The following is a 22,146-nucleotide window of genomic DNA, read 5'->3' as shown; positions in this document are numbered from 1 at the left end:
GCAGGACCAGTGCTTGCTGTGCCTGTTTCCCCACAGGACTGGCGCTTGCTGTGCCTCAGTTTCCCCACAGGCCCGGCATTCACCGGTGCCGAGTCGCCGGTGGCAGAGCTGCGGCCTGTGTGCTGTGCCATGGTGCCCGTGGGGGTCCGGCCCAGGACCTCACGCCTGCCGGGTGGGTGCTTTGGCCCCTGAGCCTCTCCCGGCTGCCATGGCAGCATTTGGCCCCCCAGGGCTCGTGATGGTTCCGTGAGCACCGGCAGCTCTGACTGGGCTCCTGTCCTGGCCGTGGGTGAGCAGCTGCCCCCATTCCCCACCCCCAGACTGCGACCGGGGTCCCCCCTGCACAGCCAAGCCCAGTCCCGTCCACGCTTGCTCCTGGCTCCATCCCGCTGAGCTTCTACTTCGGCTGTGCCTCTGGTACCAACCCAGTCCCCAGAGCCCGCCTGGCCCCGTGTCCCCCTCCCCTTCGCCCCGTGTCACCCCCAGGGCCCCCACACTGGCCTCTGCTCAGGGCTAGGGTCAGGGCCCCAATGTCCCGGCCTGCATCCGGCCGTGTGTCCCCACGTCCCGCGCCCCAGTGACCCACAGCAAGACCAGACCCCGGCACCCCCTGCGGGGCCGCAGGACGCCTGGTGGGAGGGAGGACAGTGATGTTCTTGCTTGGCTCGGGGACCTGCCCGTGTCTCCCTGCAGCCCTGCCCCGAGCACGCACAGACGCCGCTTCCCGTGGCCTCCTCGTTCTCCCCCTGGGAACCCTGGAACCCCCCACCCCGTTTCACCTTCCTCTCCTGAGCACGGGCAGGCCAGTGGGTGCTGGTGGCTGCTGGGCCTCCCCCTGGTCTTGGGGGTCGCAGGGCTCCTCCTGGCCGACTGTGCAGTGCTGGGATGGATCCTGGACCCTGCGTATGCCAGGCCCGGCCCTGAGTCAGATCCCTGCCTGGTCCTCAGTTTCTGCTTTTGTTGGTTTGGTTGAGGGGCACACAGTGGTGCTCAGGGCATACTCCTGGCTCTGCACTCAGGAATTTTACTCCCGGCGGTGCTAAGGGGACCCTATGGGATGCCGGGGATTGAACCCAGGTCGGCCGTGTGCAAGGCAAACACCCTCCTCACTGGACCACTGCTCTGGCCCAAAGATTTTAGTTGTTATTGTTACTATTATTATTATTTAGCTTTTTGGGTCACACAGGGGTTACTCCTGGCTCTACACGCAGGAGTTACTCCTGGCGGTGCTCACGGGATCATATGGATGCCGGAGATCGAACCCGGGTTGGCGCATGCAAGGCAAACGCCCTATCCGGCCCCATCCGGCCCTCAACTTCTAACGAGAACTTTCTCTCGTCAACTTATTGACAACATTCTGAAGCCAAGCCCCCACCCCAGCTGTCTGTCTGTCTGTCTTAGACCCAGGCCTTGGGATCGGATGGGCGGGCAAACCTCACGCCCTTCACAGCCCAGTGCTGGTGTCGTCCACTCCTTTTTGTTTGCTTGGGGGCCACACCTGGCCGCGCTCAGGACTCTCTCCTGGCGGGGCTCTGCTGTCCACGCAGAGTCCCGGGACTGAGCCTGGATGGGCAGCACAAGGAGGCCCTGTCAGCTGCCGTGGGACGTGCGTGTTCAGGCGCGTTGAAGGGAAGGGCCAGGCGGAAGGCGGGGATCGAGCCACTCACACCTTCCTCGCCGCACGCCAGCCCCACGCCGGCCGCGGCTGGCGGCTGGATTCTAACAGTCGGAGGCACAGGCTGCCCTCCCCGGCGCGGGGCTGGGGGAATGTGCGATATTTTTAGCTTCCGAGGCTAAAACACTCTGTGGGGGAGGTGGAGGAGGCGCTGTCCCGAGAGCAGAGACGAGAGCGAGTTAATAGCGCAGCCGGGCGGGCAGGCGGGCTGCTCAGAATAGCCGGCTAAACTCGGCACGTCGCGGGTCGGCCTTCTGCTGTGGAGCAAGCGCAGCCGTGGGATTCTTCGCCACCCTCCCGCACCCCTGGGCCTCCGGCACTGCTCGGGTTCGAGCACACATGGCCAGGCTGGCGGCAGACTCCCTGGGGGCAGTGCCCGCCGCTGGGTTTGAGCTGGGAGTTGGGCGCCCCAGAGGCCGGGGCTTGAGCCGAAAACGTCTTGGGCTCTGGGAACTGTCACTCCGGAGTGTTACCCTCACTGGGCCCCTGGGAGCTGGGCGGGCGCCGGCTGGGTTCACTGCCCGGCACCCGGTAGGGTTGCTGAGCCCCTCCAGAAGCGACCCCTCAGCAATGGTGGGTGTGGCCCAAACAGACTTAAGAGTATTTTTTTTGTTTTGTTTTTTTTTGGTCACACCCAGCGATGCTCAGGGGTCACTCCTGGCTCTGCACTCAGGAATTACCCCTGGTGGAGTTCGGGGGACACTATGGGATGCTGGGAATCGAATCCGGGTTGGTCGCGTGCAAGGCAAACACCCCACCCGCTGTGCTATTGCTTCAGCCCCAGACTTAAGAATAGGTTAAGGAGGCGAGGGGTGTGTGTGTGTATGCGTGTGTCTGTGTGTGTGTCTGTGTCTGTGTGTATCTGTGCGCATGAGTGCACATGTGCACGTGTGTGTGCACGTGTGTGTGTCCGAGGGGCCATCAGGAAGGACCCCCGGGAGCTCTCTCTTGCATCCCTTGCCCTAGGAAGTCAGGGTTGGGTTGCGTTTTGTGTCCCTAAAAAGACTACCCGATTTTGTTTTGCTCTCCTAAGTTGCTCCGGAGGGTCAGGGCCCCTCCGTGCAGTTCTCAGCTGGCGGGACCAAGAAGGGAGGGACACTGATGCCAGGGGTGACCTGGGCCATCCCACGGTGCTGGGGTGGGGGGCCCTCTGGACCTCATGCAGGGGTGTGGGGACCTGGGGACAGTGCTGGATTGGGTGACAGCACCACATACGCTGGACGACGAACTGTGAGGGGCGGGGCAGGGCTGTGCAGGTGAGCCACTGGCCCCTGACCCCTGTGCCGTCTCTTGGGGTTGGGGGGCGGCCGATGAGTGCCCGACTCCCGTGCCGTCTCCCTGACCCCCTCTTTATGTCGGTGCAGAGTGGACCCAGATCTCGACCAGGTACCTCCGGGAGCAGCTGGCCAAGATCTCCGACTTCTTCCACCGGGCGTCGAGCGCGGGCGAGAGCCCCGGGCCGGTGCCGCTGGACGTAGAGCAGGCGCTGACGCAGTGGGAGTACAGCGAGAAGCTGGTCTTCCACATGTTCCAGGTGAGGGGCGGCAGCGGCCACTTGTGCCCCGGCCCGGCCCGCCCCCGCCGGGCTCCAGGTGCCGCTTTGTCCCCACCGCAGCTTCTTGGCGGCCTTTCCGTGTGTCTTTGGGGCCACGCCCAGTGCTGCTGGGGACCCCCGGGCTCCGTGCTTGGGGGGCCGCTCCCCGGCACGGGGGCCCGATCTCCCACCATGCACTGCTGCCCTGTGGCCAGCCCTCCATCCCGTCCCTGCTGCCTGGGCACTGCGTGTCCCTGCAGAGTGAGCCCCTGGGCACTGTCCACCGTGCAGATGCCAGCTGCATGGGCACTGCCCGGCTCACACAGGGGTTGCCTTCATGTGGCTGTCTCTGCGGGGGGCTGCCCCCTCCTCCCTGCTCCTCGTAAGGTCACTCTGGGCCGTCTCCCGGCCCTGCTGGCCTCCCCCAGAGCTCTGCCCTATGTCCTGCGCGCCCGATCTCGGGAGGCCCAGGACGACCACAAGGGCTCAAGATTCTCACATGTTCTTGCACGCCCGTGGCCCCCTCCTGGCTGTGCTGGGGTGGGACCAGGTCAGGTGCGCGCTCCTGCCCCTTCTCCCTGCAGCCCTCCCCCCGCCCCCACACACACAGGGGCGGTCATGGTAACTGGGTCAGGTGAGTGTCTGCCCCTGGGGGGGCCCTAGGCCAGCTGGCGGGAACCCTGCTGACCAGCAGAGGGCGCTGTGCCCCCGCCTGATCCCGGTGCCCGCAGGGTGGCCGGATCTTCCCAGCTAAGACTGACCACGTTTTCCCAGGAAGGGGTGAGGGTTCCCGCACTTGGTTGTCTGACGCTTTTTCCTTTTTAATCCTCATTTGGTTTTAGGCTTTGGGGCTCCCCTTGGCCGTGTTCAGGCTGGACTCCCGGCTCTGCACTCGGGAATGGCTCCTGGCGGGGCTGGGGGGACCATGTGGGGTCCTGGGACTAGAACCCGAGTCGGCCGCATGCTGGCCTCACCCCTGCAGGAGCGCCCTGGCCCGGTCTAACATTCTTCCAAGATTTCATTTGCATCTATGGAAGTGCCCGCCCCTCTGATTTCTGGGGTTGGTCACTGTGGTGTCGGGAGCATTTGAATCATCGCCCTGGGGCCACTTGGTCCCCTGAGCATCGTCAGGTGGGGTCTAGGGCCAGAGCAGCACCTCGTCCTGAGCCTGCGCATCGAGCTGTCACCTGCTTGGTGGAGAAATTCCTGAGCACTGCGTGGGAGCAGCCTCCTCTCACCCCCAACAATAAGGGAATTTTTTTTTAAAACAGGATGCAATAAAGTCTTAAGCAGGTGAATCTGGTTGCAAGATTATTATTAAGTTCATTGTATTTTACCATATTCTGAGACATGTAGTTGCCCGATGTCTTCCTGTGCAGGAATGAGGCATTGGGGGGGACCAAGCCGAGACTTCCTGGAGGTCAGACCCCCGACCTCGAGATGCTAGTGTCTGAAGGTTTTCTTTTGAGGGGGTGGAGCCTTGCATTCAGCATTTTTTGGTATCTTAGTGCAAAATTCCCTCTTAATGTGAAATCTCTTTTTACTGACCTTAAAACTGTACACTTTACTACTTACTTTTTTGGCTACTTCTTATCCCTTTGCATGTGTGTGGGGCCAGGGGGTGGTCCCACTTGGCTGTGCTCAGGACTTACTCCTACTTCTGTGCTCAGAGGTCATTCATAGTGGTGCTCGGGGGACCGTAGACTGTGCCGGGGATGGACCCCGGGTTGGCCAAGTGTAAGGCAAGTGCCTCAGCCAGGTACCATCACTCTGACCCTGGAAACAAGAATCCTTTTTTTCAAATTCTTTTTCTTTTGGGGGGGATCACACCCGGTGATGCTCAGGGGTTACTCCTGGCGGTGCTTGGGGGACCATATGGGATGCCGGGGATCGAACCCAGGTTGGCCGCGTGCAAGGCAGACTCCCTCCCCGCTGTGCTACCGCTCCGGCCGGAATCCTTTCCCCCCACTTCCGTTGAGAATCAGTGAGAGCAGCCTGAAATAAACCGGGTGTCGCTGCATCTGGGACTGGGCCGCGTGGGGGGTTGGCGGCGTGCAGGCTCGCACCCGGGTCCTTTTCCCCAGGGCTCTGCATGTGTGTCCCGCGGGCGGGTGCCTGCCTGAGCGTCTGTCATGCCACGTTCACACTGAGTCCCCCCCCCCCCCCACCCCGCTGGTTCCAGGAGGGGCTTTTGGAGAAGCACGAGTACCTCACGTGGATTCTGGACATGCTGGAGAAGACCAGGCCGACGGACGAGGATCTCCTCAAGCTCCTGCTGCCCCTGATGCTGCAGGTGCCCCCCCGCCCCCCACCCCCTTGTCCCCCTCCCCGTCCTCCCAGCAGAGTCAGATTGCAGGGGGGTTTGTCTGGGTGAAACGGGCTGGCTTGGGGCCACACGGGACAGACGTGCCCAGGGACACCCGCCGAGTGGGGGCTGTCCCCCGTGGGCTGTTCTGCTCCCGGGCCCCTCTGAGGCCGAGCTGGGTCAGCACCTCCCAGCCGCCTCCACGCCTGCCCGGGGCAGCAAACTGACCTTCATCCTTGAAGGACGTGGAGGCGCTTCCACACTCCTTGTTTTTATTTATTTATTTATTTTGCAGGGTCGGGGGTGGGGGGTCACATTTGGTGGCGCTTAAGGGCTGCTCCTGGTTCGGTACTCAGGGCCTGCTCCTGGGGGTGCTTGGGGGACCAAGTGGTTTTGAGAGGGACCCGGGGGCCAGTGAACTCTCTCCAACCCCCTCCCCCTTCTCTTCTGGCCTCCTCCAAGTCTCTGCGGATGGAAAACCGCCTGTTTCAGTGATCGGTCTAAAAGCCGATGACATTGAGGTCGCTTGAGTGTCACTTATTTAAAAAGGGCCGGGGGTGGGGGGAGTCATCCTGAAGGCGGCTACAGAGGCTGGCCTGGTGCCGGGGCTGCGGGTTCTAACCCTGTGTCCCCTCCCAGCCTGGGCTGGCCTGGTGTTTAGTCTCCCGGCGCTGCCCAGTGAGGGAGAAAAGAGGAAAAGGAGAAAGTGTCTCTGGTCGTGCCGTATGCACTTGACGTTTCAAGCTCTCGTGGAGTCTTGTGCAAAGTTCTCTCGTGCCCCTGAGGTCACAGTCCCTGGCACCAGGCAGTGTCCCCTGACCCGAACCCAGACCTGGGGCCCTGCTGGCCGGAGGGGAGCACCAGCCCAACCCTGGGGGGAGAGCCCCGACACTGAGCTGGACACGCGGAGACACGCCCTGGCCCCCAGACTTCCCCTCGGTGCTGACCATCCGGCCTCCAGGCTCGGTCCCACGGGGAGAGGAGGGCAGCAGGGGGTGCTGCTCAGGGAGACGTCTTTCCCCCTCTTTATCTTTATTTATTTATTTATTTATTTGCTTTTTGGGTCACACCCGGCGATGCACAGGGGTTCCTCCTGGCTCTGCATTCAGGAGTTACTCCTGGCGGTGCTCAGGGGAACCTATGGGATGCTGGGAATCGAACCCGGGTTGGCTGTGTGCAGGGCAAACGCCCTCCCCACTGTGCTGTCGCTCCAGCCCTCCTTCCCCCTCTTCAAAGAGCTGAAATTTGTCAGTCGCTGCCGTTTCCAGTAGGAGAAACTGTAGGTCTGTGGGGGACTGGCCGGGCAGCGGTTCATGGGACCGAGGCTGAGTCTTCAGCTCCTTAGAAGCCCCCGGCCCTCCCGAGGGGAGCAGAGGCCCCAGATGCTGCATGTCCGAGAGTCGCTTTCCACTCCTGTTGCAGGCCGGAGGGGTTGGTGGCTGTCTCAGGGTTTTCTGGTGGCCTTGCCCCCTCTTACTGGGGGATGGGGTGGGGGTTGCCGGGGGTGGCAGCTGGGGTCGGGTTTGCGCCGGGTGGGTGCTCCCAGGCCATTCGCAGGCGCTCCCCCAGCTGTGCCCTGGACGTGCTGGGCCCTGGAGTGACCGCTGCCCTGACCGCCGGCCCTGACCGCTTCGCCCCGTGCCTTGCAGTACTCGGATGAGTTCGTGCAGTCGGCCTACCTGTCCCGCCGGCTGGCCTACTTCTGCACCCGGCGCCTGGCCCTCCTGCTCGGCGACAGCCCTGGCCTCCTGTCGGCCCCCGCGCCCCATGTGCTCCTCGGGGCCCCCAGCACCAGCCTGGGTGCCCCCAGCCCTGGCGGCCCCGGGCCCTGCGTGAGCCCCGCCCAGCTGGCCTTCTCGGACTTCCTGGCCTGCGCGCAGCACGGGCCCCTGGTGCACGGGCTCAGCTGCGTGCTGCAGGTGAGTGCCACCCACGGCCCTCCCCGCCCACAGCCCGCTGCCCCTGGCCTGGACTCAGACCCCGGCTGGGCCTGCAGTGCCCCGGGGCAGGGGGAGGGAGCGCCACGTCACTCCTTGGTGGCTGTCTCAGGGCTTTCTGGTGGCCTTGCCCCCTCTTATCCTGCAGGAACCGTCCCCACCCTCTCCCCTCCGGACTCAGCCCGGGGCATCCCTGTGCCTGGCCAACGGCCACCGCCCCGCCCTGGCCTTGAGATGCCCACTCTCCCTGCTCTGTCCCCAGACGGTCACCCTCTGCTGCCCAAGTGCCTTGGTGTGGAACTACTCCACGAGTGACAGCAAGAGCGCCAGCCCCGGATCCCCGCTGGACCTGCTGCAGGTGGCCCCGTCCAGCCTGCCCATGCCTGGCGGGAACTCGCCCTTCAACCAGCAGGTGGGGCCCGGGGCGGTCGGGTGGGCTGCGTGGGGCCCCTTGGAGCCGCGGGAGCTCACCCACTCACCCTCTTGTGTCTGACCCCCTTGCCGATGACTCTTCTAGAAAGTTCCCGTCCCCCTACTCAGACGGGGGTGTGGGAAGCCCCTGGGGCGGGCGCTGGCGATGTGGAGTGGCCGCCCACGTTCCGTGTCCTGTTGGGTCCGCTGATGCCGAGTCCAGCCTCGGACCCCTCTGGGCTCACCCGGCAGCCTCCAAGGCTATGGCGGTTCCTCACGGGGCCGGGGGGAGGGCACTAGCTCAGAGATGACGGCTTGGACCATTCGCCTTCTCCTTGGTGGGGGCGGCTGACCCTGCAGTGTCGTGGTCATCCTGTCTCCTCGGGGCCCACTGGCATGTGCTCAGCTCTTGAGCTGCCTCCAGCCCGGCACGTCTGCTTTTTTATCATCATCATCATCATCATCATCATCATTATTATTCTGACTTGGGGTCCAACCCAGCGGTGCTCAGGGATCCCTCCTGGTGAAAGTCAGGGCCCTGTGGCGGGTGGGTATCGAACCCGGGTCGGCCGTGTGAGAGGCAAGCGCCCACCCACCCTGCGGTGGATCAGGCTGCCCCAGCTGACCTTGTCCGGTGAAACTTCCTGTCACCTGCATTTGTTTTCACCGGCCCATTTACCGGAAGCTGGTGTTGGCTCCCCGCTGGAAGCTGGGTCACTTTCAGCACGTGCCGGGTGACCTTCTGCCAGGCTTCCTGCCCCTCCCCCCACGACCCCTGTGTGGCTGCCCTGGGCCTGCTGACCGCGGCCACTCTCTTCCAGGTCCGGGCCAGGATCTATGAGGTGGAGCAGCAGATCAAGCAGAGAGGCCGCGCCGTGGAGGTCCGGTGGTCTTTCGACAAGTGCCAGGAGTCGACAGCAGGTGGGCGGCGTGGGGGGATGGCAGGGAGGGCTGGGAATGCGGGGCCTCCTGCACCTCCTCTCTCCTCCCCCCTCCCCTTCTCCCTCCCTCCCCTCCTCCTCCCCTGTCCTCCAGACATGAGTATGTCTGTGTGTGAATATGTGTTTCTGTTTGTGTCTGTGTTAAATATCTGTGTATGTGTGTGTGTGTATGTGTGTGTGTCTGTATATCTGTGTGTCTGTATGTGTGAGTATATGTATGTCTGTGTGTCTGTGTATGTGTGAGTGTGGGTGTGTCTTCTCCTCTTCCTCCTCCCCCTCCTCTCCCTCCCCTCCCCCACATGGCACTCGCTCCTAGGAGTCGAACCCAGTCGAACCCTGGGACCCTGGGCCGACACCCAGACCCTCCCAGACTGCCTGATGAGGCCTCTCTGGCAGCTCCGTGCTGAGAAACGCTCTTTCCTTAAGGCTCCCTTTGCCCCCCCCGCCCCGTTGGCCCCGGGCTTTTGTCTGCTACCTCCTCTCACCCCGCTAACTCCCCGCTCTGCGTCCATGCCCAGGGGTGACCATCAGTCGAGTCTTGCACACTTTGGATGTCCTGGACCGGCACTGTTTTGACCGAACGGACTCCAGCAACTCCATGGAGACACTTTATCATAAGATTTTCTGGGCAAACCAAAACAAAGATAACCAGGAGGTAATTTCTGTCTCTCTCACGCCCTTCTTGTCCCTGGGTCCTTCCTTCATTTCCATGAGTCCTGGCAAAGCCTCGGTGATGTGGGGTGGGGGTGTCTTAGGGTGTGGCCCGTATGCTGGAAACACTGCCTGTGTCCCAGCCCAGTGACCGGTGCTGTGGACCCGGTTGCCCAGGCACTGCTGCCAGAAAAGCTTCTCGTGATACTCACCCGGATTCCTCCCCACACCTCCGCAGCACTGCCGGTGTAGACAGGATACTATCCTCTGGTGACTGGACTATGGGTTCCCGTCACTGTCACTGTCCTCCTGTTGTTCATCGATTTGCTCGAGTGGCCCAGTAAAGTCTCCATTGTGAGACTTGTTACTGTGTTTAACGTATTGAGTACGTCACGGGGAGCTTGCCAGGCTTTGCTGTGCGGGCGAGATACTCTCGGTAGCTTGCCGGGCTCTCTGAGAGGGGCAGAGGAGTCGAACCCAGCTCGGCCACGTGCAAGGCAGATGCCCTCCCCGCTGTGCTATCGCTCTGGCCCCAGACTACGGGTACCGTTTGTTTTTGACTTAAAAGCAGTGGAATCTTGGGGCTCCATCTCTTCGGCCCCAAGACGGAGGTTCTTGATCCGTTAAAGTGGCCCAGTCCCCTGGGAGGGAAGTTGGAGACTACCCGTTCACGGTGTGTTTCTTGGGCCGTGTGTGCTGAGAACAGGACCTCGTTCTGGGCGTCCCCCGAGCACCCTGGAGCCCAGCCGCCCGGCTTGAGGGGGACTCCGTGACACAGGCACGCACGTGTCCCGGCACGCTCAGCGACCGTGGCCAACCTCCCCTGGGGAGGAAGGGGGGGAAACGGAGCCAGGTGCTTCTTGTGGGAGGCGGTGGCGGGCAACCCCGGCCTGCAGGTGGGGAGAGGACGGGTGCGACAGCACATGCGGGTGCTGGTGTGTCCTTGAAGCAGCCCCGGGGGTCTGAGTTTTCTGATCGCGGTGGGACAGGTCTAGTTGCTGCGAGCAAGTGTCTCTGCTGTGCAGTCACTCGAGGGGGCCCTTTCCCCAGGGCGGCCGTGTCCACTAGGGGGCAGTGCGTGTCCAGGGCTATGTATGTGCTCTTGCTCAGCCTTCAGGGCTACACGCCCTGAGCATCCTCTCTGGAAAGGGCCTGCTTGGGTCGTCAGTGGCCCTGGGTTGCTGAGCTGTGGCTTGAGCCGGACAAACACGGTGACACTTTCTGGCCACACAGACCCGTTCATCTCAGCGAGGAGGCTGGGGGCTCACGGGGACTCAGCCCTCCGGGCCGTCTCTCAGCCCCTGGCATGTGTGTCTCCTCTCTCCTCTGGATGTTTGCCTGTCGTTGGCACGAGGCAGCCAGAGAGCTGCTCGCTGCAACATTGACGACTTCTGGGAAGCCAGGTTGGGTGTTTCATTCTTCCCGACTGGAGCGACACGGTGCTTTCTGAGGGTTTTACGGGTGTCTGCAATTCAGCTCATGGGAAACTCAGTTCTCACATGGTCACGGTTTTCCTTGGGACTTGGTTCTCACGTGGTCACGGTTTTCCTCAGGACTAGGTTCTCATGCGGTCATGGTTTTCCTCAGGAGCCGTGTCTCCCAGTGTTTTGTGGTCCCAGTGTGGAGGATTCAACTGAGGGAGAGCACGGGAGTCCATCCTTCAATGCGTGTGGACAATGCTTAGTTGACTGAAACCCTCAGACGCTTTCCTTTTGTTTTCTTACTTGCTGCCTTTCTTCCCAGAGCTCAGAGCTGGCCTATTTTTCACTGCTTCTGTGCAGAAAGGAAGGCGGGGGGTCTTTCCGTGAGGTATGTTTTGTTGGGTGTCACAAGGCTTCAAGGTTGTCAACACTCAGAGGACGTGAGAGGAGGGAAATCTGCTCCGTTCCTCCTCAGTTGGGAGGCGCCTGGGTCTCTGGGAAACGCACATATGGAAACACTCATCTGCGTGTGGAGATGGTGGCAGGAGCGAATGCTCTCTGGCGAGGCTGTTTGTGTTTCAGCCCTGGAGTGTGGCGTCTCAGGCTGATCTCACAGGGCGCTTCTCACGGCCTGATGGATTCTGCCGTGGGCTTCTCTGCTGCGGCGTTTAGACTCTTTCTGATGGAGGGAGCTGGGACGTGCACGCAGACCCCCGGACTGCACACCACAGGTGGCCGACCCCATGCCTGGCCGTGACGTCAGCCCTCCACCTGGCCAGCCCTCCAGATGCTTCTTTTCACTGGCACAAGGAGGGCAGTGATGATGTTTTGAATCCAGACAGGATCCCTTTGTTTAACGTTGACCAAGAGTGATGAAGAACGTTTGTAAACATGGTGATCTCGGATTAAGAGGCTGCGGCGGGCTTTACCCGGAATCCCAGCTGGTCCCGTGCTGTGTGTGTGCTGTTGCCTCCAGCTGTGGGTCCTTGCTCCCCGCCCTTCCCTTTTGCGGTGTTGTTGACTCCCTGGTGGGCGTCTCTTCCTTGCCAACAGCTGAGACTCTCACGCGGTCCTCCTACTTCCTGCTGGAGTCTCCCTTGCCAACTCTGTCCCTTCCTTGTCCATCCCTTGGGGACCGCTGCCCGCTGACCTCCCGAGAGTTGTCGAGTGGCCCCCGAGGCTGTGTCTTTGACGTGTGTGCCCACCATGCCCCGGGAAAGGCGCACCCGTGGCCCCTCAGGATGGAGGCCTTTCTCCGCAGTTGAGTCTCTCATCTGCACGTCGCAGCTGGAAGTGCCCTTCGCACAGGCAGGCGTCTGAGCTCCTGAGGCAGATGGACGAGGCCTCGTGGGCTTGGGGTCACTTGTCCTCACCAGGGCAGCCCTCCCCTGTGGACACCCCAGCCGTGTGCAAGCACACTCTGTGTCCGGAGGCCCCTTCCCCTCTGCCCAGAAGGGGGGCGTTTGCCCCTAGAGGGGGAGGGACTGAGGGATGGGCTGAGGGCCGGACTGGGACCGGCCCCGCTGCTGTCAAGCCCAGGAGGGAGAGTCCCCCGCTTACTGCCTCCCCTGACCTCCCTTTCCTGTGTTCCCTCCAAAGCCGCTCCTATTTTTGTCTCTAATTTGATACCGAAATACCCTGGTTGGCGGCTGGGAAACAGAATCCAGGCAGGGCCAGATTCCCACCGCTCAGCTCTGGACAGACCCACATGGGTCCCTGCACTGTCTGCCTGGGCCCCGCTCCCCCAAGGCCACCACCCTCCTGCGGCCGGGCGACCACGTCCAAAGGGGAAGTTCCGGCCCCTAGGGGCAGTTGGCCGCGCCCCTCATGGGTGCCCCTGCACTGGCTCATGTCTTTGGGCTTTCAGGTGATTTCCTTGGGCTGGATTCTCACTGGGGCAGCCACTAATACTTTTTTTTTCCTTTTGCTTTTTGGGTCATACCTGACGGTGCTCAGGGGTGACTCCTGGCTCTGAGCTTAGGAATCACTCCTGGCGGTGCTGGGGGGGCATATGGGATGCTGGGAATCAAACCCAGGTCGTCCGCATGCAAGGCAAACGCTCTACCCGCTGGACTGTCGCTCCAGCCCCCTCTAATGCCTTTAAGGTGCTTGTTCTAGAACAGTGGGATACCTGATTTTCACTCCTGCAGAGTGAGCGGGAGAGTCCAGCTGTCTCTGCCGTCCAAACACTGGCCTGGCAGCAGGGGGCGCCCAGAGAACCGACCGACCCACCGGCACTCCTGTTTGTGCAGTGTCCCCACTTCCCCGTAGGTCTCCTAAGCTCCTGACGCTAACCTGGAAAGGCCCGTCCCCCCACCCCCCTCGAGCTGCTGCCCCCACCTGACCGGGCTCCCGACGCGAGTGTGTCAGCCCAGAGCAACGCTGTCTCGCAGGAAATTCATCCCCGTCACTTGGCACTGTCAGAAGTGTGTGGTGACGCTCACAGCGCTGAGATTGGCATCTTCCTGGGCTATGGTCGGGGGTGTCCCGGCCGTGACCTGCTGCCCCAGACGCTTCCTTCTTGGGTTCGAGGGCTTCCTTGCCTGGCTCCTCCAGGTTTCCAGCCCCCCTTTCCCCCCTGCTCCCACCTCTGCTGGCCCCTCCCCCCCCCCCCCCCAGCCTTTGGAATTGTAACCCAGTTTGGTTTTGAGAGTGGAGCCATCCCAGCTCTCCTGAGAAACGGCAGCCGAGCCCCACGGGCCTGTTTCTGGTTGCGCCGAAACCCCACGCGTGGCCTTCCCTTGAGGCAGCGGCTCTGCTCGGGCCCCGTCTTTTGCTCTGTGTCTGTTTTGGGGGCCACACCCCAACGTGCTCAGGGGTCATTCCTGGCTCTGCACTCATGATCATCCCTGGCGGTGCTCGGGGATCCTATGGGATGCCGGGGATGGAACCCCAGTTGGCCACGGTGCAAGGCAAGCACCCTACCCACTGTGCTGTCTCTCCGGCCCCTGGGTCATATCTAGACTATCTCATCATCTTGTCTTCTTTGCTGATCTTTTGAATTGTTAATTGCATGGGACCTTCCAAGTGGGGTTCAGGAGGCCCCTGGGGCTTCCTCCTGGTGGTTCTCAGCCAACTGGGTGAGCTGTTCAACGTCACGGCCTGAGGGTGTGGTGCTACTCAGGCCAATAGTGCTTGGGGTGTCTTGAGGTTGCTCTGTGATCCTTAGGAAGCGGTTAGGGGTTGCTGTAAAGAACGGGGGCACAGGGGATCGAGTGATAGCAGAGCGGGAAGGGCATTTGCCTTGCATGCTGCCGGCTCGGGTTCAATTCTCAGCATCCCATATGGTCCCCTGAACACTGCCAGGAGTAATTCCTGAGTGCAGAGCCAGGAGTGACCCCTGAGCATCACTGGATGTGACCCAGAAAGCAAAAAAAGAAAAAAAGGAAGGAACAGCGTGTTTGGAAACCCGATTTGGGGGTGAGCGTGCGTCCCCGCTCATGTGCCACACCAGTGACAGTGACTTGATGTGGTTTGTCAGGCAGCCTCTGGCCGTGGCCAGAAGCCGTTCTTTGTGATTTCTAGAGATTTCTGGGTTGACACAGGAGCCTCTGCCCTGTGGGTCTGGGGGGGGCAGGGGTGGGCGGTCCCTGGAACCTACAGTTTCTACCTATGGAACAGGGCAGCCCCCTGAGGTTTGTAGCTTATGGAGAACCCACTTAAAAGAGGAAGCAGGGCCTCCTCGTGAACTGGGGGCTGGGGGAGGGGACAGTATCTCGAAGAGCCATGATAAAATGATAGAAAAATTATTTTCTAGGATTTCGCTCCCTGGTAGCACAGTGGGGAGGGTGCTTGCCTTGCACACGGCCGACCCAGGCTTGACCCCCAGCATCCCGTGTGGTCCCCCAGCACCGCCAGGAGGAATTTTGTTTTTGTTTTTGGGTCACACCTGTGGTGCTCAAGGCTTACTCGCAGGGGTCACTCGTGGTGGGGTCCTGGGGACCGTATGGGGTGTCAGGGATCCGAGCCACGTCCACCGTGTGCAAGGCAAATACCCTGCAGCTGTACTGTCGCTGGGACCCCCGGGAGTAATTCTTAGAGTCAGAGGCAGGAGTTGGTGCTGCCAGGTGGTGTGGGGGGCTCTGGACGCTTCACTCTCCTCCACGGGTCTCTGAGCCCCTCTGGGAAGATCTTCCCGTTTCCTCTGGCCTCGGGGCAGCCTGAGGCCTCAGAAGCAGACGGACTTTGTCCTCCTGGAATCCGGCCTGCCTCGGAGAACACATCGTGGCTGAAAATAAATAGATTTTGCCATGTGTGACCTTTTATGGGGATCCTTGAGGTGAAGGCAGGGCCGGCCGTTGACAAGAGTTTACAGTTTTCAGCTTTATTTTCCTCCATTGCCTGTTCATGACTGTGGAAACTCCCACCCCTGCGGGCAGGCTGGAACATCCTGGGGTGTGACTGGGGGTCCGATGCGGACGCAGGGGATGGTGCCCACCCTCCAGGAGGCCTCTCGCCGTCAGGGGGACCCGGGCTTGTTCGAGGCTGTTTTTCTGCCTTTTCCTCGAGACCATGGGGTGGGGGGGCATAGGTCCTCTGTGGGCCCCTCAGGGTATGTCATGGGTGGGGGGCACAGGGAAATCAGGCCAGAAGAGCCCAGCAGGGGACTTGGGGGCACCCTGGGGTGAGGGTGAGGGGCACCAGAGGGCGGCGAGGTCAGAAGTGGATCCCAGCAGGAGGAAGGTTGAAAAATGTGGGTCTAGAAGGTGAACTCCGGAACTGGGGGGCTTGGGGGTCTCGTTCATGCCAGTGATGTGAGTGGCGCTTTGGCCGGGAGCCGAGTCCTGCCTATAGTGTGTTTGTGAGTGCGTGACCCCAAACTGGGGGCCGCTTCCGGGAATGGTAACAGGAAAACACCCCCAGCCTGGCTTGCCCAGGCATCTCTGGGCCCACCAGAAACTCTTCCCTAAATGGAGGGAGTTCGTTCTTAGGGGCCGCGTCTCGTAGTTTCCTAAGTGCAGGGGGAGACGGAAGTCATCCTTCTGCGTGTGGGTGTCGCGCCAGCGTCGGACCCGCCGGGCACCCGGAATGTGGGTGCGGGTGTGTTTGGGGCGGGTCTCAGCCTGGGGCGTTGGGCTACACTGGCGGACGTGGGCGCTCCTCGTGAATCGAGTCATTTGTAATCGAGTTGACTCATCAGGTTCCGAGACCCCCAGCCCTGCACCCTCACTGCCTCCTTTGATACGCCAATAAACGTTCACCCTCACTTAGAAGTCCAGACCGCAAGCCCAGACAGAGATCTCATGATGCGCGTCGGGTGTGTGTCTTCCTTCCTCCGCGCAGCTGCCGTGGGCTGCCCTGGGCTTAGGAGGGGCTTTTGGAGCCCCCTGGCTGGGGAGCCGCTCCATGACTCGAGGGTCTGGCCTGGTGCTGGGCACGGCCAGGGGGACTGTGGGGGCTGCTCGTGGGCTTCTCCAAGAGGCTGCAGAGTGGTCGGGGGCGAACCTCTGCCTCCTGCTCTCCCTGCCCACCAGGTCCCCGAGAGCCCTGTCTCATTTCTCTCTCCCTCGGGTGACCTGTGGTCCCGGCACCCGGTGCTCCGTGCTGAGCCCCACTTGGCTTGAGGCCCCGGTGAGACCTTTTCCTGTGTGTGTCCTGTCTCCCGGCCACTGCCGGTGGCCATGCTCGTGCCAGGGTCCCAGACTGGCCACGCAGTTCCCCTGCAGCCGCTTCTTCCCGGGAGCTGGACATGCCGGCCGGGTGGGGGGTGTGGGTGAGGCTGCGTCTCCGTGACCTGTCTGAGCAGCTCCTGTCCAGGACAGTTCTGGGGCTCCCGGGCTCAGGCTCCTGTGTGAGCCAAGTCCCCGTGTGAGGTCGGATGGTCCTGGCACCGGCTGATCGAGTGGCCAGTTTCCCTCCATGCTTCTCTCTGCGTTTCAGTCCACACAGCCTGGTGCCCTTTAGGAAATGCCCGAAGATGCCCACAGGGAAAGCTGCAGATGGTGGCTGCCCTGCGGGGTGGGTGCGATCTTGTTTGATTTATTTATTACTGCTTTGAGGCCACACCCGGGGGGTGCTCAAAGGTTCCTCTTGGCTCTGCACTCAGAAATCACTCCTGGCGGTGCTCGGGTGACCATGTGCAGTGCCAGGGATCGAACCTGGGCCAGTTGGGTCCACAGCACTCTCCACTGTCCTGTTACTCTGGCCCTTGCTTGGGTGGACGTGACTCAGAGCGGGGGGTCTGAGCTTCACGTGCTGGAGCCCAGGGTTGGTTCCCGGCAGCATCGAGTCTCCAGAGTACCACAGGGTGTGGCCCCGACACCCAGGAAACACCCCCTGGAATGTTACGATCATCCCCTCCCCCGTCACGGCTGTTGGGATGAGTGGGGTCTGCGCACACGCCTGCTTACTGGCGCCCACGGCATTTAGCCCTGCTGCTCTTTGGGGCCGCTGCCCCGGGGTTGCAGTCCCTTAGTGGTGGTGCTCCCCGGGGGCCAGAGTCCCTTGGTGGCGGTGCTCCCTGGGGGCTACAGTCCCCCATGGTGGTGCTCCTGGGTCACAGTTCCTCATGGCAGTGCTCCCTGGGTCAGAGTCCCTAAGTGGTGGTGCTCCCTGGGCCACAGTCCCTTGTGGTAGTGGGAAGGGGAAAGATGACGGCATCCGTGGACTCCGGGTCCTGAGCAGGCGGACGTTGATGCCGCCACTCATTTATCATCCGGACCAACTCAGAATTCTCCCTTCTGAAATAAGCCTGGAGGGCCAGAGCAATAGTACAGCAGGCAGGGCTCTGCCTCGTACACGGCCGACCCAGGTTCCACCCCCGGCACCCCCTAGGGTCCCCAGAGCCTGCCAGGTGTGACCCCTGAGCACAGAGCAAGAGTAAGCCCCGAGCACCACCGGCAGTGGCCCCTGGGCCACAGTCCCTTGTGGTAGTGCTCCCGGGTGATAGTACCTTGTGGTGATGCTCCCTGGGTCACAGTCCCTCCTGGCGGTTCTAGCAAGTGGCAGCCAGGCCCGTCCTTCCCAACGGGGACACGGCATCTTTTTCATCTCTGTGCTTGCAGGGGTCGCGCCCCCTTTGCTGGCTGCGGTGGCATTGGGGAGGGTACTTTGGGGCCCCAGGCAGCAGAGCCGTGGGCCATGCCGGAGTCCCTTGGGGCAGGGGATGGCCCTGGGCCCAGCTCACGGCTTCTGCTCCCGGCAGCTGTTCAGGCCCCCGAGCTCTCCCGGCGCCCTGAGGTGGTCACTGACTGGCGCGCGTGTCTCTCGGTCCCCAGGTGGCCCCCAACGACGAGGCGGTGGTGACGCTGCTGTGCGAGTGGGCCGTGAGCTGCAAGCGCTCGGGCAAGCACCGGGCCATGGCGGTGGCCAGGCTGCTGGAGAAGCGGCAGGCGGAGATCGAGGCCGAGGTGGGTCCCGGCAGGGCTGTCCAGGGCGGCAGGTGAAAGTGTGTGTGTGCGCGCGCGCGCGCGCGCGCGCGTATGTGTGCGTGTGTGTATGTGTATGCGTGCGTTTGTGTGTATGTGTACGTGTGTATGTTTGTGTGTACACGTGTATGCACATGTTTGTGTGTGTACATGTTTGTGTGTCTCTTTGTGTTTGTGTATGTGCTTGTGTGTATGTATGTGTGTTTGTATATGTGTGTGTTTCTATGTGTCTGTGTGTGTGTGGGGGGTGACTTCTGTTTTTTTTGTTTTGTTTTGTTTTTATTTTTGGAGTCACACCCGGCGATGCTCAGGGCATACTCCTGGCTCTGTACTCCTGGTGGTGCTTGGAGGACCCTATGGGATGCCGAGGGAACCCGCTCGGCCGTGTGCAAGGCAGACGTCCTCCAGCTGTCCCGTCTCCAGCCTGGCTTCTGCTTTCTGGCCCTTGCTCTCCTCTGAGTGCCGTTTTCCTGGAAGGGGAAGGATGACGGCATCCGTGGACTCCGGGTCCTGAGCAGGCGGGCGTTGATGCCGCCACTCATTTATCATCCGGACCAACTCAGAATTCTCCCTTCTGAAATAAGCCTGGAGGGCCAGAGCGATAGTACAGCAGGCAGGGCTTTGCCTCGTACACGGCCGACCCAGGTTCCATCCCCGGCACCTCCTAGGGTCCCCAGAGCCTGCCAGGTGTGACCCCTGAGCACAGAGCAAGAGTAAGCCCCGAGCACCACCGGCAGTGGCCCCAGAACCGGAACCAACACGACAAATTCTGAGACTTGACTTCAGACGAAGAAATCCCCCTCTTTGCATCTGTGAAACACACACAGGCACACACACACACACACATGCTCACTTACACACGCGCACAAACAAACAAGCACACACACATATGCACACAAACATGCACACACACGCATACACGCACACACATACGCACACACACACACTCGTATGACATGTGTGAGCACCTGTCTGTGACCAGCCAGCCTTTAGGAAGGTGAACTTTGCCACCACACGGCAGGGGTCCTCCACACGGGCAGCTTTTCTCAGCCGTGCCACTTGTCTCCCTTCCTGGGTGGGCTGCTGGGTGCCCACCCCCTGCTCCAGCAGTGACCCCGGAAAGCTGGCTCCGTGTTGGGCCCCCAAAAGTGCTCTGCGCTCAGAAGGGGTCCCTGCAGGAGCGTGTGAGCTCTCAGCTGCCGTCTCTTCCCGCTGGTGCTGCCGTCTGCGGGGCTGTGACAGTCCTCAACACCCCTGGCCTCCTGTCGGGGAAAGTTCTGCTCCCCAGGCGCGGAGAACCCATGTTGAGCCAGGGCTTGAGGACCCATTGCTGGGCTGGACCCCACAGTCCACTTGCCCAGGTGTGGATAGAGGCGTCTCACTGCTTCTCCAGCGTGGACAGACCATTGTACGGCAAACTACACTGAAGGAATGCAGTGCTGGACCTCACTGCTCCTGAATTGTCGCTGTCCTCTCCAACCCCTGGCAAGTCTAAGATACACACTCAGACACACACTTTGTTCTCTTTCTCCTCTCTCCTTTCCTTTCCTTTCCTTTCCTTTCCTTTCCTTTCCTTTCCTTTCCTTTCCTTTCTGTTCCTTTCCTTTCCTTTTTTCTTTCTTTTTTTTCTTTTCTTTTTGGATCAAACACAGTGATGCTCAGAGTTTACTCCTGGCTCTGCACTCAGGAATTATTCCTGGTGGTGCTCAGGGGACCCTGTGGGATGCTGGGAATCGAACCCGGGTCGGCCACGTGCAAGGCAAATGTCCTCTCCACTGTGCTGTCGCTCCAGCACCCCCTCCATCTCCTTTCCAGAAGAGGTTCACATGCAGATTACTGTATATTTTTGATCCACGTAAATATGTTCGTACCAAAAAAAATGTATTTTCTCAGGTCAGCGATTTCTGTTGAACATCTTCATTTGCAAAATGAGACCTTTGCAGGGAAAAGGGCCAGGTGGGAAGAGTAATGTCCTCGCAGGATCATTACTTACTGTCCACGCGTGGCTAATGAGTGGGAAGGAAGCAGAGGGCTCTCGGGGGGAGCAGAGAAGCGTGAGGCTCTGGTGGGTTTGAGCTTTTCCTTTCCTTTCCTTGTAATTTCTGACTTTGAGAACGAGGAAGTTCAGCACATCTCTGGATGCGTTTCATGAACTGTGGGGTGGAGAGCAGTTCCAGGGTGCTGGTCTGGAGCTGTGATGAGTAAGCAAAAGGCTCTTACGAGAGGGATGAGAGGATCCTATTAGAAGAATTACGGTAGCGTTCTTCCACATCACCCCAGACTTTCCAGAAGATTCTCTTAAATAGTCACCTGTCTGAAAAATACACCCATGGACTCTGACTCAGTAACGTATGCCCAGAGATTTCTCAGAGTGTTCTGTGAAATGGGAGTTGCTTAAAAATAAATCGCGGGGGATGGAGTGTTAGTACCCGTGGGAGGGCGTTTGCCTTGCATGCAGACAACCTGGGTTTGATCCCCGGCATCCCATATGGTCCCCCCGAGCACCGCCAGGAGTAATTCCTGAGTGCAGAGCCAGGAGTAGCCCCGGAGCCTTGCTGGGTGTGACCCCAAAAACACTGTAGCACTTTTTTCCTATTCATCGATTTGCTCCAGCAGGCACCAGTAACGTCTCCATTGTGAGATTTGTTGTTATTGTTTTTGGCAAATCGAATACGCCACAGGGAGCTTGCCAGGCTTTGCCATGCGGGTGGGATACTCTCAGTAGCTTGCCGGGCTCTCCAAGAGGGACAGAGGAATCGAACCTGGGTGGGCTGCATGCAAGGCAGACGTCCCACCCGCTGTTCTGTTGCTCCAGCGATAGCGTCTTGGTGTGACGCAAAAAAGCAAACATAAATCGATCCATTAGTCAATCAATGACATGCTTTTTAGCAGCTTTGCGAAGGGATCCTGAGAAGCTCATTGTCATTTTGCCGTTTTCTAACTAACTGGTTCCTTCGTTGAGCCCAGCAAGCTGCCGTTCACTCAGGGACTGTTTCTCATCCACAGTCTTTAAACCACGGGGCATGTTCTGGGCCAGTTTCTCCAGCTTTTAGAAATGCTAGTGAGGACAGAGCCCTCAGGGGGGCCAGAGTCTGCCCTGGTCCAGCGTGTCGTGTCTGAGAAGCTGCGCGGGGACAGAAGCTACTGAGCCTCCATTTCCAGGACGCCCGCCCTGATAACTGTGCTTGTTTATTTCCAACCGCAGAGATGCGGTGAGTCCGAGGTCTTAGACGAGAAGGAGTCCATCTCTTCAGCCTCGCTCACTGGATCGAGTCTGCCCGTTTTCCAGAATGTTCTACTGAGGTTTCTAGATACGCAGGCCCCCTCACTGTGTAAGTCAAAGCTTTTAGCTTTTTAAATAGTTGACACTACATAGGGGAACGGATTCATTTTCTTTTTCCCTTGCATGTTATCAAATATACTTGGCATGAATACAATGTATATTTTACGGAGCAAAGTGGTTTATTTGGGGGTGGGGTTTGGGGGCCATACCGGTAATGTTCAGAGGTCACTCCTGGCTGTGCGCTCAGGAATCACTCTTGGTGGTGCTTGGGATTATCTGGGATGCTGGGGATCGAGCCTGGGTCGGCCGCGTGCACCTGAAGTGCCCTCCCGTGATACTATTGCTCCAGCCGCTGAGCAAAGTTTTTGTAGCATGCTTTCAATGAGAACATTAATTCAGTTTTAAAATCAGGCAAGTTTTTAAAGGTTCTTCCCCCATTTCCCCCATGACCGAAGCACCAAAAAATGATCTGGGAGCTAGCTAAGGGCTGGGCATAGGGTCAACGTGCAGGCGGCTCCGGGGTCCCCCCAGCACCTCCAGATTCCCCCCTGACCCCAGCACCACACCTGGAGTAGCTGCCATGTACTCCGGGGCCTTCCACAATAAATAAATAAACAAAGT

At 60.4% G+C, this 22,146-nt stretch overlaps 1 protein-coding gene across 1 annotated transcript in view; it reads left to right on the top strand.

The window, feature by feature from the left end:
* MED12L (mediator complex subunit 12L) overlaps positions 1–22,146 on the top strand; it is a 270,020-nt gene that overhangs the window by 61,112 nt on the left and 186,762 nt on the right. The window contains exons 5-12 of the mRNA XM_056121419.1: positions 3,040–3,209; positions 5,392–5,502; positions 7,164–7,433; positions 7,714–7,863; positions 8,684–8,783; positions 9,322–9,458; positions 18,093–18,224; positions 21,448–21,574. Coding sequence (XP_055977394.1) covers positions 3,040–3,209; positions 5,392–5,502; positions 7,164–7,433; positions 7,714–7,863; positions 8,684–8,783; positions 9,322–9,458; positions 18,093–18,224; positions 21,448–21,574 — 1,197 coding nt within the window. The remainder of the gene's footprint in view (positions 1–3,039; positions 3,210–5,391; positions 5,503–7,163; positions 7,434–7,713; positions 7,864–8,683; positions 8,784–9,321; positions 9,459–18,092; positions 18,225–21,447; positions 21,575–22,146) is intronic.

Source organism: Sorex fumeus, unplaced genomic scaffold (genome assembly GCF_029834395.1).
Source record: "Sorex fumeus unplaced genomic scaffold, SorFum_2.1 ptg000044l, whole genome shotgun sequence".
Lineage (NCBI taxonomy): Eukaryota > Metazoa > Chordata > Mammalia > Eulipotyphla > Soricidae > Sorex > Sorex fumeus.
This window is presented reverse-complemented; position numbering and strand designations above follow the sequence as displayed.